The 17,044-nt window shown below is 37.4% G+C and overlaps 1 protein-coding gene across 2 annotated transcripts; it reads right to left on the bottom strand.

Annotated features, from left to right (window-relative positions):
- Positions 1 to 4,639: 4,639 nt before the first annotated feature.
- On the bottom strand, positions 4,640 to 15,743 carry LOC125234579 (glutamate receptor ionotropic, kainate 2-like). Of its 2 annotated transcripts, XM_048140872.1 has the most exons (11): positions 15,680 to 15,743; positions 14,490 to 14,638; positions 13,881 to 14,034; positions 11,515 to 11,773; positions 10,156 to 10,328; positions 9,532 to 9,758; positions 8,767 to 8,866; positions 7,483 to 7,661; positions 6,781 to 6,888; positions 6,358 to 6,524; positions 5,797 to 5,998 (listed from the first exon to the last, which is right to left on the bottom strand). In XM_048140872.1, exons 2-11 carry the CDS (start codon positions 14,589 to 14,591, stop codon positions 5,797 to 5,799), a joined length of 1,671 nt encoding a protein of 556 aa, XP_047996829.1. In that variant the 5' UTR covers positions 14,592 to 14,638; positions 15,680 to 15,743. The 2 variants fall into 2 exon arrangements, with proteins under 2 accessions (XP_047996830.1, XP_047996829.1); XM_048140873.1 differs by lacking the exons at positions 13,881 to 14,034; positions 14,490 to 14,638; positions 15,680 to 15,743 and adding an exon at positions 4,640 to 5,088 and having other exon boundaries at positions 5,801 to 5,998; positions 11,515 to 12,069.
- Between the last annotated feature and the right edge of the window lie 1,301 nt (positions 15,744 to 17,044).

Below are 17,044 nucleotides of genomic sequence, written 5' to 3'. Positions count from 1 at the left end.
GGGCAAGGGCAACATCCGCTCGGTGTACCCCTTACATTTCATTAAAGTGTCGAAAGGGCCTCTACGTGTTGGCTTCGGCCCCGCATATCGACGCTGGAAAGGCTAATTGACTAACAGACCATTTTTGGGCATATGGAGTTATATACATCATTGGAATCAGCGATTTTTTCTGCGTCTAACGAGCCGGGTTTTAAAACGATCTGAAGACTTTTTTGGCTTGTTAGCAATTTGGAAAAAGGCAATTTACTAAAAACATTTTCTCTAACAAGCCACTTTTTTGACAAATTATTGAGATACTGGCTATATGTTAAAGCCAAAAACACTTGTTTGGATGTTAGTCAATTACGTTTAGTGTAATTTTATATGTTTTAGTTTATAAGTCATTTTACCGGAATCAAAAAATGTTATGATTATACGTTAACCATTTTTCTAGAACCGCGGTAGTAAAGAACTGCACGTTAGCCGTTTAACCAGAACCGCGGCAGTCAAAAACTGCACGTTAGTCGTTTATCCCAACCGGCGAAATAGTGGCTTAGGTGGTTTACCTAAACACTTTTCTAATTTTATATTTTTTTAATAAATAATTTGAATGTATGACACAATGCTGTTTTTTTAAGTGAAATTGTTGTATTATGTTTCAAAAGTGCATAAATACACTTACAATATCGTGCACAAATAAGTTTAACTTAGTTAAAGATTCTTTCATGACAAATACAATAGTTTTCAGTATGACAGTTTCTAAAAACAGGTGTTAGTTTTTGGTGAAGTGCCTTTTAAGCTGTTATACCAGTGTTTCATAATGTTAGCTAGTGGCTGTTATGCATTTTCTTCGATTCTACTTTTGTTTGAAACGTCTTATTATATGTTCTTTTGGGTTGGGTTTTAAAGCTAATAGCTGCATAAGTTAAGTATCCGTTCCCTAAGAAACTATGAATATGGTGGTTAGAACTTTATCCTGGCTTTAAAAAAAATACAATTGTCTAACGTGCACTTTATTTCGTAAATACGTACATATATCGGAATACAATCATATTGATCAAATAAACAACACAAAGACCTCCAACTTCGTAGTACGTCGTTTTATTGTATAATAGATAAATAAAAATTTATGATTTTTTTTCCAAAAAAAAAAGTTTATTTTGGCTCTCCTGTAAAGTTTGCAAAATGCACGTTAGTCAATTAGCCTTTCCAACGTCGATATAAAAATTTCAGCTTTCTAGTGCTAACGGTTACTGAGATTATCCGCGGACGGACGGACGGACGGACGGACGGACGGACGGACGGACGGACGGAAGGACGGACAGACAGACATGGCGAAACTATAAGGGTTCCTAGTTGACTACGGAACCCTAATAGTCAAATCTAAAATGGACGTAGTTACGCAAAAACGTTCCAATCTATCTGAAATTGTCATTGAAATGAAAGACTTTTGTTTTTCATACAAGGTCTAAAACTTAATGACAATTTCATGTGGAATGGAACGTTTCTGCGTAATTACAAATCAAAGCGCGACTGTTTGTGAATGGCGCGATCTATGCAAAACATTAAAGTTTTAGAACTAAGTAAAGGCACTGGTCCCACCAAAAGCGATTAAGTATGTAAACGAACAAAAGATAGTCCGTGTAAATATAACCTAACCACAAAATTAAAATTTTGAAAAAAAAAAACCGACATAGTGGTCCGACTTTCATGAAACATGGTTAAGGACACTCCCGCTCCCGACTAACTCAGCTTTGCAACAAAAAAAAATCTAAATCGGTTCATCCGTTCGGGAGCTACGATGCCACAAACAGACAGACAGACACGTAAAAGTTTATAACACCCCGTCGTTTTTGCGTCGGGGGTTAATAGTGCATTACGATACAAGTGCGTAAAAAAGGAAGTTCGAAACGAGTGGCGATAAATTAAAACACGACCGAAGGGAGTGTTTTAAATCGACACGAGTTACGAATTTTCTTTTCGCACGTGTATAGTACGACGTTTTTCAGTACAGATGAGCCTCCAAAGTTTCGACCTGACATATAATGAACCACTTCTCGCACTAGTGCGTAAAAAAAACACAATCTGTACTGAAAAAAGAAGCGTTGATAGCGCGAACGAGTTACTTATAGTTTTTCGCCGAGAAACTATAAATCGCTCGCTCTCTCATTTATTTGGGCCATTTTTTTCACAGTTGTCCACCCCACTTTTTTTTGGATTTGGAATTTTTTATGTGGTTTCCACTCAGAATCGCGAGCTCTTTCAATCCTAATAGGAGAAAAAAAACCGGCCAAGAGCGTGTCGGGCCACGCTCAGTGTAGGGTTCCGTAGTTTTCCTTATTTTTCTCAAAAACTACTAAACCTATCAAGTTCAAAACAATTTTCCTAGAAAGTCTTTATAGAGTTCTACTTTTGTGATTTTTTTCATAATTTTTAAATATATGGTTCAAAAGTTAGAGGGGGGGGGACGCACTTTTTTTTCCTTTAGAAGCGATTATTTCCGAACCTATTAATATTATCAAAAAACGATCTTAGTAAACCCTTATTCATTTTTCAATACCTTTCCAACAATATGTCACACGTTGGGGTTGGAATGAAAAAAAATATCAGCCCCCACTTTACATGTTGGGGGGGTACCCTAATAAAACATTTTTTTCCATTTTTTATTTTTGCACTTTGTTGGCGTGATTAATATACATATTGGTACCAAATTTCAGCTTTATAGTGCTAACGGTTACTGAGATTATCCGCGGACGGACGGACGGACGGACGGACGGACGGACGGACGGACGGACGGACGGACGGACGGACAGACAGACATGGCGAAACTATAAGGGTTCCTAGTTGACTACGGAACCCTAAAAAAGTGTCCCAAGGTTGTTTTCCCATTCCGTTACCATTTTTTTAATACATTTTGTATGGTGGTATGCCACAGATATATGAAATAGTATTTAATGATCTAAGGCGGTAACGGAATGAAAGGTTCGAAAAAATTTATGGAAATCCTGGGACAATTTTTTCTCCTATCAGTAACGAAAGACCTCGCGATTCTGAGTATGAATTGCGTAAAAAATACCCTTGTTACAAAAAAAGTGGGATGGAAAACTTTGAAAAAAACCGGCCAAGAGCGTATCGGGCCACGCTCAGTGTAAAGTAAAATCCATAAACCTACGGACCAAATTGACAAGTAAGTGTGAAGGAATGTTGCCACAGTTTGGCCAGTGTCGTTCTTATCGATATTAAAATTATTATTACATCGTAGATTTAAGGTGCACCCAGACGGGACAATGAAATTGGCAATTTGATCGGCTAATCAATATACCAACTTTTTCTGTGATTTCGACAGATCAAAAGGTCTGTAGACCGCTAATTAATAGTAGTAGTAGACAGCAATAATATTATTCGAAAATTATATAGATATTTATGATATACTTGCCATAGCGTGACAGATAATTTATTATCGTCGGACATGGTATTTTATTTTTTACCTACAGGCTCGGAAACCTTTTTATGTTTTAAAACTAGTGGGTAAAAATGCATGGTATTCATCCACTACCTCGAAGATACATAGAACAAACCAAAATGTGTACCTCTTATTTGAAACTCATATATTTAAACTTGTCTGTTGTATGTACTTTACAACTTGTCGATATATTGTTATCGACATATACCCTTCCCTATTTTAATTTTGCTGTTCCTGGTATCATTTTACCTGTCAGTCATTTGTCAATTTAGTCCGTAGGATTATGAATTTTACTTTAGGGTTCCGTATTTTTCTCAAAACCTCCTGAAACTATCAAGTTCAAAACAATTTTCCTAGAAAGTCTTTATAAAGTTCTACTTTTGTGATTTTTTTCATATTTTTTAAACATATGGTTCAAAAGTTAGAGGGGGGGGGGGGCACACTTTTTTTCCTTTAGGAGCGATTATTTCCGAAAATATTAATATTATCAAACGATTTTAGTTAACCCTTATTCATTTTTAAATACTTATCCAACAATATATCACACGTTGGGGTTGAAATGAAAAAAAATATCAGTCCCCACTTTACATGTAGGGGGGTACCCTAATAAAACATTTTTTTTTTCATTTTTTATTTTTGCACTTTGTTGGCGTGACTAATATACATATTGGCACCAAATTTCAGTTTTCTAGTGCTAACGGTTACTGAGATTATCCGCGGACGGACGGACGGACGGACGGACGGGCAGACAGACATGGCGAAACTATAAGGGCTCCTAGTTGACTACGGAACCCTAAAAATGGCCCATTTACACGGGAGTGTCTATCTTTTGTTCGTTTCTCTCGCTAATAGCTCATCACTTACTCGCTTTGAATGGTACCAGTGATTGAGGTAAGCCAATTGATAATTATAGGTTTGGTATTCAATTTTGTATTTACGAAATAATTATCAGTTGTAGACTCGTGGATTCCGATTCTCAAATGATACACGACTGTAGTGCCTCTTAATTTATTCACAGACATTACAAGGATTTTAGTGCTTTTAGTCATTTATAGGCTTTAGATAATAAATAGGTACGTTACAATTAGAGATGGGCCGAATGGACTTTGCCGAATACGAATATTCGACCGAACATTTGGTTCAGCTGTTACCGAACCGAACATTCGGCCGAATATTCGATTTCGCCATATTTAGAAAGCGGATGATAAGATTAAAACTATTAAATGATTGATAATGGTTATACATACATATATGTTACTAGAACTACATATGTTCTTAACATTTAGTGGATTTAACTAAAACTTAAGTAGTTAAAACAACTCTGAACTCTTCTCAACTCTTAAACTACGGTTTTTTCAACTTTGTATTTATATTCTGACTCATAGACAATTATCTTTTTTTAGTAATTCCTTAGAAAGCTACTAAAATAGGAGCTTATAATCATTAGTTATGTACTTTGTTTATTCGGTAAATATTCGCCAATGCAACCGAATTATTGGGCAGAATACGAACATTGAAAAACCTGCCGAATATGCTGAATACGGAATATTTACCGAATATTCGGCCCATCTCTAGTTATAATAAATGTTACTTAGTATACTAAGTGTGAATTACTGTACTGCTTTCTCTTTTCTCGAGCCACCATTCTGTGAACAAAACATAATACATATTGCAGCTTTAGTGATAACTTGAGGATAGATTGGTACTTATTGATAGTAGAAGAGTCGTAATATATTTGAAACTAAATCGTGCTTTAGAATTTCATTCACCCACATCCCCTCGCACTCATTTTGGATTGCTTTGGATAAACTTACAGCCGTTTATAAGTGATATCCACCAACAACACAGCTGGTGCCATGAACATGCCATACAGCGTAGCAAACATAGCCGAGCACATATCCAACATGTCCATAACACCAACATTACTGAACAGTTGATACTTAAACTAACCTGTAGGCGCTTAATAAGCAGCACAGCTGTGTATTGTCTGGAATGTCTGGATGTACCTTCACTATGGAGTACCTACCTAGATGAAATTCTAGGCTTCCCATAAATTAAATACACTGGTACTATTACAAAACCCTGGGATACTATCTAAACTAACTATTTTGGCTCAATGATCCAAAGTGAATCTTGACCTCCGAAAAGAGAGATCGCCACCTGTCCCGATCCTGCACAGCCTTTTGCCAGTCACTGACTTGAAGCCGACGCAGATCCGCCACCACACTGTCCTCCCAGCGATACCTGGGTCGGCCCGCCGGCAGCCACCAGACCCAAGAACGGTATCTTGACAGCCCAATCGTTTCCCATTGTATGCTAGGGTTCGCTAAAAGAGACTGTTAAAAAAGTAGAACTTACAGCCGCTTATAAGCGATTTCCACCAACAACACAGCTGGTGCCATAAACATGCCATAGAGCGTGGCCAACAAAGCCGAGAACATGTCCATAATGCCAACGCTGCTGAACGTGTTGACTGCGCCGAGGCACCTCGGCTTGCCCACGTGGAGGCGCTGGTGGATGCAGTGCTGGATGCCGGATTCCCGGATCTTGATGAAGCTGGTGACAGAAGATTTACAGACGAATTGACTGATGGTTAGCGATTACATAACATACAATGAAATATGCCTTCCTGGGTTCCGTCTCCTCATTTAATAATAGAATAAATAAGTGCAAAAGATAGATGCCTAGCAATCCCAGCATCTAAGCATGTAGACAGAAAGTAAAAGGGAGAATATGTTGTATAAAATCAATATCAAAACGAAGCGGAAGCGAAAAACATAATTTAATAGAAATCCAAGATTTGAGTAGGTATTTCAAATAGAAGAAGAATGCAACTGTTTTCTGTCGATGTTGCATAGGGTTTAATATGTCGGTCGAGTCTTCAGTTCTTAGTACTTAGAACACAGTCTACTTACTTGATCTTGAACAGGTCTTTGTACGGCGAACGCTTCTGGCCAGGTACCCAAGGATCTATCTCATTGATGTAGTCGATTTCCACGAGATCACACTTCTCGTCCTCCTGATAGGTCTCTTGGATGAGACGGTAACCTGGGTTCAGTTCCATGTGGAAAGCGAAGAGACCCTGAAGATGAACAGAATATGGATTCAGGTTTCTACCTCTGGCCTCTTCGACTTAGATGTCTAAGTCTGATAAACTCCCGAGTCTGTTATTGAATCCTCGATTCTTGGATCGAAACTCTTTAAAACTAAGACTAGCAGTTAAGCTAAAGTTTCTTATATAATTATATATTAAAAAAGGCTAGCAACACTTCAAAACAAAATATTGGCAACAAACGAAACAAAATTGATAAAACCAAAAGAATATAAATGTTAAAAACCTTTCTGATCCTCTCAACTCCTTCCTTCATAGTGTAAAAGTTTTCTTTCTTTCCTTTCGGTGCAATCTTTTTGTTGTAGATTTCTTTGCGCAGAGGCTCATTCAATTTCTGAAACACGTGAAAATCATTAAATTCTTTACAAGACAGGAAAATCTAATAAGTTAAATAGAAGGTGAAATAAAAAGGACCAGCCATACTTAGCAGTGACTTTTGAGGTCATAATGAACACCTTTTATTATGGGACCAATGCTGATAACGCAAAAACTAATTTCTAGTTGTTCCATAGAAATGAGCGTCATTACGTCTGCCGGAATGTACTTATGGAACAGCCTGTTCCATACAGTTCATACCAGTTCTTTTTGTGATTTTAGCAAGTTGCATAGTGACTTGTAAGTATGGTTCATCATCTTTATCAGCCTATCCTCGTCCACTGCTGGACATAGGCCTCAATGCACGCTACTGCTCCCGATCTTCAGCTATCATCCAGCCTGCACCAGCCAACTTGGACGACGTCACTCTATCTTGTCACAGGGCGTCCTACACAACGTTTGCCGACTCGCGGTCTCCACTCAAGAACCTTTCGGTAAGTATGGTTGATCCTTTTTATTTCATCCCTGTATGTGTTGACTACCTCTAGCAACAGTAGAACATACGACGACTACTCATTCCTTATTCAAGTGACTTTGACTCCTAAAACTTTACCTTGAAGAAGTACCTATTGTAGGAGAAATCACTGGCGCCCAGTTTGATAGGGGAATTCAATATGTCTTGCAGACTCCTGACTGAGGAGCTAGGGGCCCGGAGCAACACGACGATGTTGGCAGAGTATGCAGCGTACAATATTGTTAGGGCGACAAAGAGTAACAGTGTCACTATACGGCCTGAAAAATGATGCTAAAATTGAATGTACCATATTGACATATTTATAAATGACGCCTTTGACGCTTCCGCGCTTCTGCGTAAAGTCTATAAGAGTGAAAAACTAGTACGATACAATTAAAATTTTGAAAAAAAAGTAACCCCCCCGACGTTGTGGACCGATTTTCATCAAATATTATAGCTAAGAACACTCGACTAATTTAGCCTTCAAACAAAAAAAAAATCTAAAATGGTTCATCTGTTCGAAAGCTACAATGTCACAGACATACACACACACACACACACACACACACACACACACACACACACACACACAGACAGCACACAGACAGACACGACACACTTATAACACCCCTACGTTTTTGCGTCAGGGCTTAAAAATATCCATATCATAGGAACCTGTCCGGCTCGAAGGACCATTAAATACCTAAAAATATTAATTTAATTAATATTGACCTAAAAATAAATAAAAATTTTATTAATTTACTTGAATTCAAACCGAACTAAATTACAAATATGAAAGTAAAAGTAACCGAGGCCTCCAGTGGACAAAAATAGCACAAATTGAAATATTTTCAATAGAATATACCTAATATGACTTGTATGTATGTATGTATAAGCTTTATTGTACATAAAGGAAACAAAAGAGACACAGTTACAGAGTCAGTAATATACAATGTAGGCGGACTTATCCCTTAATGGGATCTCTTCCAGTCAACCTTTGAGGAAATGAGTAGAAGCGAATTAACGATGAGTGACGAATTCAAAAATGTACAACCACTAAAAGAATTAAATGCAAATTTTGTATACACATGGTAACAAATATATACATATACAATTACATTAATACACCAATATATACATATATAATAATATAATAATAAATAAACAAATACTCATAAAATATATATTTATATAGGTACTTAGACCAAAAAGTATATGGATATTAATTCGAACCACAAAGCAAGACGACAATAAAAAAAAAATAGATTACTTGTGTTTATTAGAATTTATTTACTTGAAAAGAAGAAAAAGCGGTACAATAAAATGTAGCTAAAGTTAGAAATACAAGCTACATACAGAAGGTATTTGGGTATTCTTAGATACCTGCCGCACGTCTAGGTTCCAGAGTGCATCCTTGTTGAAGCACAGCGCCAATTATCAAGATTAGTACATCCGCCCACGATCCATCAAGCTGCATTGGATGCTGCAAAAACAGAAAAGTTACGAGTACATTTGTGAAATACAACCGACTGCGCCAGTAAGGGGTAGAGTAAAAAATATACCTGTAGAAAACGAGACCAATGAACTCGCTAGACAAGATTATATCCCGAGAGATGTTGAAAAACCTGCTTTTTAACTCACCATGCACATAGAAGCTTCCCATTTAGAAGTGATATAACTACAAAAACAAGGCATTAAGTAAGCACCGACGAAAATTGCCAGACAGCATCAGTGAAGGGTAAAGCGAAGATGTTAAAGACATTAAGCAAGAGGCGGCTCTCAAAATACGAAGCGGACGGCTGTAGTTCCAACCATGGCGATATAGTCGATCATCTTTATACATTCTTGGATAGAGAATGTTAACTATTTAAGGGAATAAAAAAACTTACCATACCCATAGACGCCTCCCATTTAGAAGTGATATAGAGGAACAAGGCACAAGCCAATACGCAGACGAAAACAGCCAGTCAGACAGCTCCAGTGAAGGGTAAAGCGAAGATGTTAGTGACGTAAGCAAGAGGTGGCTATCGAAATACGAAGCGGATGACTGGCGTCCCAACCATGGCGATATAGTCGATGATCTTCATGCGTTCTTGGATGAAGAATGTTAACTATTTAAGAGAATAAAAAAAATGCCTTAACACTTACCATACTCATAGATGCCTCCCATTTAGAAGTGATATAGAGGAACAAGGCACAAGCCAATACGCAGACGAAAACAGCCAGCCAGACAGCTCCAGTGAAGGGTAAAGCGAAGATGTTAGAGACGTAGGCAAGAGGCGGCTCTCGAAACACGAAGCGGACGGCTGTGGTTCCAACCATGGCAATGTAGTCGATGATCTTCATCCGTTCTTGGGTGAAGATTGTTAAGGTACCTGGAACAATATGGTTGGTTATGATCATTGTCTTGTTTGCATTAGTTTGCAGATGACATGGATCTGATTTGATGATGACGGTACTTGTACGATTGCGACCTTCGCATTGTAAAATCTTATTCATCACCTAGAAGCAGATCTTTATCACGTCTTTTTGTCGAATCTCGGTGTACCTACAGCGTAAATCCCAGCCAGCGCTTTTATAAATGGCATCTTTGTTCACTTGCGCCGAAATTTAATCGAGCAGCACTTACTTAGCAGGCTGTAAAGTGGATACGACCATTTACCTCGGGTCTAAGTTTATGGTCTCACAAATCCTTAAGTGTTGATCTCTGGTTAAAGTGGCCAACACCAGGCTTATCTTCTTCCTTATTATTACTTTCTACTTAGTACTCACCAATATCCCCCTCCTTCTTAATAAGCCGCTCCACGATCCCGTTCCAGGAGCCGTTCTTGTCCACGTACCCCCAGGTGTTGGTGAAGATCAGCTTCTCCGTGGAGTTCATCATCTCGAAGCAGATCTTCACCACCATGTACGACATCTTCGTTATGGAGTCTTGGTGCAGGTTTCTGGAGAGAAATAAGACTTGTCAAATTGATATTGATTGATTGTTTAGAATAAATAAATAAATATTATAGGACATTCTTACACAAATTGACTGAGTCCCACGGTAAGCTCAAATAGGCTTAAGTTGTGGGTACTCAGACAACGATATATATAATATATAAATACTTATATATAATGCAGGAATGCAGGAATATTTATTAGCTATATATATTTTTTGTTATATTTGAATACGATGTCGGGGTGAACCGCAAAAATAAGTACTTATAGTGCGTTTTCACATTATCCGATCCGATATATACCGGAAGTAGGATTTCAATGGAAAAATCAAAGATAGCGTCGTAAATATATGGGATACCGGTCCGACATCCGATATCGGATCGGATGATGTGAAAACGCACATATACGTATTTGGCATTCCACCATATCTCGTGCGTAAACTTAAATGGAAGCCGAACTGAACGAACGAACGAACTGAAAGGCGAGAGGTCTACGGGCTCCAGTCATTTCGAGGTAAATAGTTTTCGCTACGCTGCATCTAAATGCTGGAACAATTTGCCACCCGTAGTTAACTGTAAGTCCCTGGCGGTTTTCAAACAACGTTGTTAGGCTTATTTACTGTACCTATTATTATTTTTTAATATTGGTTTCCTCATGGCCACAGACTAGCCAAAGCGAAGACGTGAAAAACATTGGTGAAAAAGTAGCCTTACAGCCGTAACAGCAATTAAATAATCAGTCTGAATTCGTCTACGCACTTAAATTGAGAAGTTGATAAAAGCCAATAAGGGTAATTTTCTCAAAGTTGTGCACCCCACCTTTTTTTTGGATTTGGAAATTTTTATGTGGTTTCCACTCAGAATCGTGAGCTCTTTCAATCCTAATAGGAGAAAAAAAGTGTTCCAAGGTTTTTCCCATTCCGTTACCATTTTTTCATACATTTTGTATGGCGGTAACGGAATGGAAGGTCTGAGAAATGTATGGAAATCTTGGTACATTTTTTTTCTCTTATCAGGATGTATCGCGTGAAAAATACCAATGTTTTAGAAAAATTGGGGTGGAAAACTTTGAAAAAAAAAAACGGCCCAAAAGGAGTCGGAGAGTGGGGTAGTTCGGTAGAGTACCTACATGTTATTGATTAGGGGTCACGTAGCGACTTTTCACAAGCATATAAAAAATGAAATAACTTACAATCTATCGTCCATATGCTTCCTAGTTTCATTACTGTCCGTAATCACATTGACCATCGTCAACGTATGTTTCCTTATATCCATCCTTCTCCTAGACAGAATCTTACTCTTTCTATAATCTTCTACTATCCCATATTTGTTGGCTATAGATTTGGACTTGTTATAGTAAGTTATTACAGCTGTGTTGTTTTTCTTGTCTATGGGCCGCCATAGAGCTCTGGTGCTGTAGATTAGTTGAGAGTTTTCTATTATTTTGTAAACTGTAACAAAAAGTCTAAATTATTTTCATTAAGTGGTGTGAGGCGTATTAAAATCAGTATTTTCAAGTTATCTGGGAAATTATCATCCCCCTTACGTTATCCCGGCATTCGCCGCGGCTAATGGGGGACCGCGGTCCGCTTTAACAACTAATCCCAAGATTTGACGTAGGTACTAGTTTTTACGAAAGCGACTAATCTGACCTTCCAACATGAAATTTGCCCGGTTTCCTCAGGATGTTATTCTTCACCGAAAAGCGAATATATTAAAAATACTAATTAATACAATATATTACAATTTGTCATACATAATTCGATGTATGACAAATTTTAATATACTTAATCATTAAGACAGCGTTTATAAATCTTTATTTACTAATACCCCCTTATTATTCATAAAGTCAAATTAACTGCTTTAAAATTGATAAAAGTAGGTGAATCTAGTAATTAAGATGATTTACCACCTGTAGAACTACTGATAAAGTTCGTTTATCCTCTTTGAGGGGAAAAGTTTTGTGTTACTATCACACCAACACGTTGGAAAGAGACAAACGAACTTTATCGGCTTGATAACTTAATAGTAAGTTTATGAATAACGTGGTAAGTACTTAATTAATATGCAGCTCACGCCTAAATGATAAGTCAAGATTAAGTATTAGCACAAACATATATATCACCTGACCTACTCCGTTGAGTACCTGTTGTTGCAAAGTAAGTACAAATGTTGAACTTACCATTGGGCAAAACAGAATCTTACAATTAGTGCGGAATAGTACAATACGATACATGTGCGGAAATAAGCACAGAACTGTCAGTTTCAAATGTCATATGTCACTGTGGTGAAATAGCCCACAGATTAATCGATTCTCTTTTTAATATGATTTAATTACCCTTTAATCAAAATGGATTCCAAAACGCGTTGTCATTTGTTCTGCCTGGGCGCACCCGTCCTTAAAATGTCCTACAGGCCAGACAAAGTTATATAAAGGTCGCACACAAATTGCAATGTTTGACAATTATTGGTGAAGTCAAATAATCAATAATATTTTATTGGCTGATTGTATTACAAACTTCATAGCTTGTAATACAATCTCAACAGCGGTCCCATTAAAACACGGCGCTTTCCACGGATACCTGTGTAAATGTGAAGGTTTAGACATAGTTCCCCTTATCACACTTACCTGTATTGACCTTAACTAAGTTCCATTCCAATGATATTACACAAAGTATCTGTTCACAGAAATCGCGAAGCGTCTGGTTGAGGTAACTGGTGACCGAAGAGCTGGCGACTTCCTCGCACAACGTATCAGCATTGCGATACAGCGAGGAAATGTCGCTAGTATCCTTGGTACAATGCCTCAAGGGCCTATTTTAGACATTAGCTAGCTTTTATGTTTAGTCTTAGTTTCTTATTATATTAAATATGTTCATATAAATAAAATAAAAAATTAAAACTTTGTATTGATGACAATAATGGTACAGCCTGTCATTGCAAATTCCTTGCACAAAGTAGATTTGATTGATTTTTTCGGCTACAATACACGAACGAGACAAAAATCTCAGGCATGTTCTTTCTAAGTAAGTACTTATTGTTAGTATGGATTAAATAAAAACATACCTATGTTTAAAAATTATCTGTCTTCAATTTTGCAAATTGACCGATCCTTCATATCTGCATGTGGCCTATTTCACAAAAGTGACAATTGTCGCCCGACAGTGACACTTCGCCGTTCATTTGCCTGTTCAACAAGGAAGTATTGACGCTGAGTAACAATGTTACTTATCAACCCAGAAATAGGCACATTGTCAGTGTCAAAAGTCAATGTCTCTATGGTGAAATAACCCACAGGCACAGTATAATAAAGGGTAATGGTATGGCCATTGGCCACTCCCGCTCCCCGCTGAAAGTGCCGCCCACCCCCTCTCGGTTACCTCATAGTTATCGCCTGTCAAAAACGCGAACAGTCGACCTCACCTACACGAGCTTAGAATGTGTGCTAGGAACGCGCCTCTTCCATATATGATCGCCACTATCGCCAGTGTCCGAGGTGTGCCACAGGTATATTTTTAAGAATGATTAAGGAATATTTATCTCACTCCTTCATCTTACCTTCTACGTACTGGTAATCCTCTCCCCTCCTCTGCGCTAGAACGACATCAGAATCGACCAGCATAGCCAGATGATCCAGCACATTCAGCTCGGCTTGGTTTTGGCTTATTAACAACCAGCGGTAAGGAGACTTGAAGAAACCTTCGTCACTGGCCTGAAAGGAAGAAGAAACATTAGGTTGAATGATGAGAAGTGAATGAAATGAAATGGGTCTTGAAAGTGAATGAAATGGAGGTTCATAGATAACCAGTTTGCCGTATGATATCAGCTTCATTGCAGCAGTTGCAACTGGGAAGCTGATATCGCCCGTTTCGCGGTAATCTGTTACAATCCACCTGTTATTGGGAAGGTTGTATATGCAATCGACTCATGCTTGACCAAGTTTTAAGTTTGGAAGCTCAGTTGTCTATGTGCAGACTTTTGAGTTTTCAAACAGAGACTCTTTTGACAGGACTTGAGAAGTAAACATGTTTTGTAAATTAATATAAATAAATAACGTTTCGATAATCCAAAGTGCCTTCCTATTGTTCCAAGGACCTCCTGTAGGACCCCTACACCACCTCTTCTCCTTTCTACTTATTTTAAAGTTTTGACAGTTAAGATTCCTACCTTAATCAAAAAGTCATCAGTTCCTTTGCACCTCAAGTCGGCAACCATGACGAGGTTCTGCAGAAACGTTTCAGGTCTGTTCGGTTGCATTGAGACCGCCATGCCGATTCCTGTGTCGTGCAGACTCTTCGCTAGAGCTGTCAGTTCATCTGAACAAAGAATTGGTGAATTAATCATTTATTTTGCAAATTATGTACAACAAAATTGTGAGTTCCACATTCGGTATAAAATCAGAAGAAAGGCAATAATAGAGAACGTCAAGAAATTTGACTCCGTTTACAATATTTTATTTTATACTTTACTTTCTGTGGTAACTTTACCACAAGAGGTAAAGTTGCCACAGTTACAGGTAATAGAAATAACTTAAAAATATAGGTAGTTAATATGCAGCGCTGGTCCATAAAGCCGATTCCCACCGGCTTGCCCAAAATTGATTACTTAGTAAACCTTAGTACCTAATGTTAAGGTAGGTTTATTTTTACTCAGTGTTGCCTAGCAGAAATTTTCACCAGCCGCCACTGAAGGTATGTACATTTGTAAAATGTTTAATTGAAAATGAGCAATGTTTATAAAGAATATCTTTAGGTAAAATTGACAGAAAGCAAAGTTGCCACGTTTTACAACGCCAATATTTTTTTGACACAGTACAAAAATGAAACTTACATGCACTCCAACAAACGTAAGGGGTCAATACAGCTGTGGCTCTATTATCAAGCGTGACGAATGACACTATCATATTAATGTCATTTTCATCAAAAGCTTTTCCATAATTTAAAAGTAAAACAATAACAAACAAAAACAATATCTTCATCTTTATAAACTACTACTCCAGTTAAAATTAAATTAAAATAATTAACGTTTCGACATTACACCTTAATACAAATACAAAATACACCTTGCTAAAATTAACGAGATAGATTAGAATGTTTTTCCTATATATGTTTTTCTTTTTGAGGATAAGAAGGCGTGGCGCGAGCTCGGGGAGGCCCTTTGCACCTTTGGGGCCCTTTGCACCTTTGCCTTTAAACTACAACAAGATTATAAGTTTTTGAGGAAATTAAAGAATATTCGTAAAAAGTTCATCTTTGTACACGCATTGTCACTGTTCTTATGAATATCGGTTTGAGTAAAAACTCCAAAGAGTTGTTTCTTTGGTGGACATATTATTATGAAATTATAATGAGCATTACCTATTACTGATGATTTCTTTTGATTTAAGTATGTAGGTACTGTTCTGTAAGAAAGCAGTTGAGTAAACATTTTATATTTTAAACACTTTATGATGGATTAAAAAAAATACTTTGTAAAAGAAAAAAACATGACATCTCAGTATAATCGACTACTAGTGGTGTGATAAAATCTAACTAGGTATTTTCAGGACCAGTAAAATAATAAAAGATTTAGTGAAACATTGCAAAATACTAGGTACATTGCGCTACAAGTGCGGAAAAGTGTAAATTCAAAACGAGTGTTGGAGTGTAATTTATCGGCAGGAGCTACGAATTACCTTTTCGCACATGTAACCAAGCCATTTCAATGATACTTAGCGAACTAGTGCGGGCAAAAAGCACCATCTGCACTGAAGTACTGAAATAGTACAACGTTTTTCAGTACAGATGGCCCTCCGAAGCTTCGACCTGACAAGAATTGAACCACTCATCAAAAGCATACATCGAGTCAACACACTTACCTACTCGTATTGTTTATGTCGTAGTGTAGTCTTTTACGAAATTGATACCTAATGAATGTACTTTCAATTCCGATACAAAGATAAAGACGAACCGGTAGAGGTAACATCGAGACATAACGGTAACTTCGGTTCATATGGTGCATTTGCATCAGACTGCATGTCTAATTAGCGAAATTCATACACGTCTCTCATGGAGCGCGCAATCTACAGCAAACTCAAAATTTAATCGCGTCTCCATACGTTTAATGCTAGTCCTTACGATAACTTGTATTGGTCTTACAATTTTATTGTCGGCGTAATATCAAAATCATGTAAATAAACAAATTGTTTTCCCGTAAAACTCAATGTCCACAGTAGTACTGTTAGTAAATATTCTGTTTAAGGTATATTACGGACAGTGAGCATATCATTAGCTACCTAATGCTTCGAATTTTAATGAGAACGCATGACAAACGGCACTTAGCTTCTTTATTTATTTAATGACATCATAAAGTACCAGTTAATATATACCTAATAACAGTATACTAACTTACGACGCAACGGATGATATTAACAAAAGGTGTTAAAAGTTGTGATCAATGTAACCTTTTTTCACGGTACTTATTAATTTTTTAAGGTGTAACATTTTTTAATATTTTCATTACAGAATAAATACTTTTACTTTTTTGCTGTGTACTTGACGCAAAAGGGAGTGTACAAGTTTCTAATGGGTGGGCAACGCGCACGTGACACTCCTTGAGTTGCAGGGCGTCCATAGGTGACGGTGACCGCTTTCCATCAGGCGGACCACGTGCTTGTTTGCCACCGACGTAGTATAAAAAAATAAAAAAAAAATTGAGATAATTACTACTCCTAGCTTTTTCCT

The sequence above is a fragment of the Leguminivora glycinivorella genome, chromosome 16 (genome assembly GCF_023078275.1).
Source record: "Leguminivora glycinivorella isolate SPB_JAAS2020 chromosome 16, LegGlyc_1.1, whole genome shotgun sequence".
NCBI classification, from domain to species: Eukaryota; Metazoa; Arthropoda; class Insecta; order Lepidoptera; family Tortricidae; genus Leguminivora; species Leguminivora glycinivorella.
Note: the sequence above shows the minus strand (reverse complement) of the source record. Positions and strands in the feature narration are given on the sequence as shown.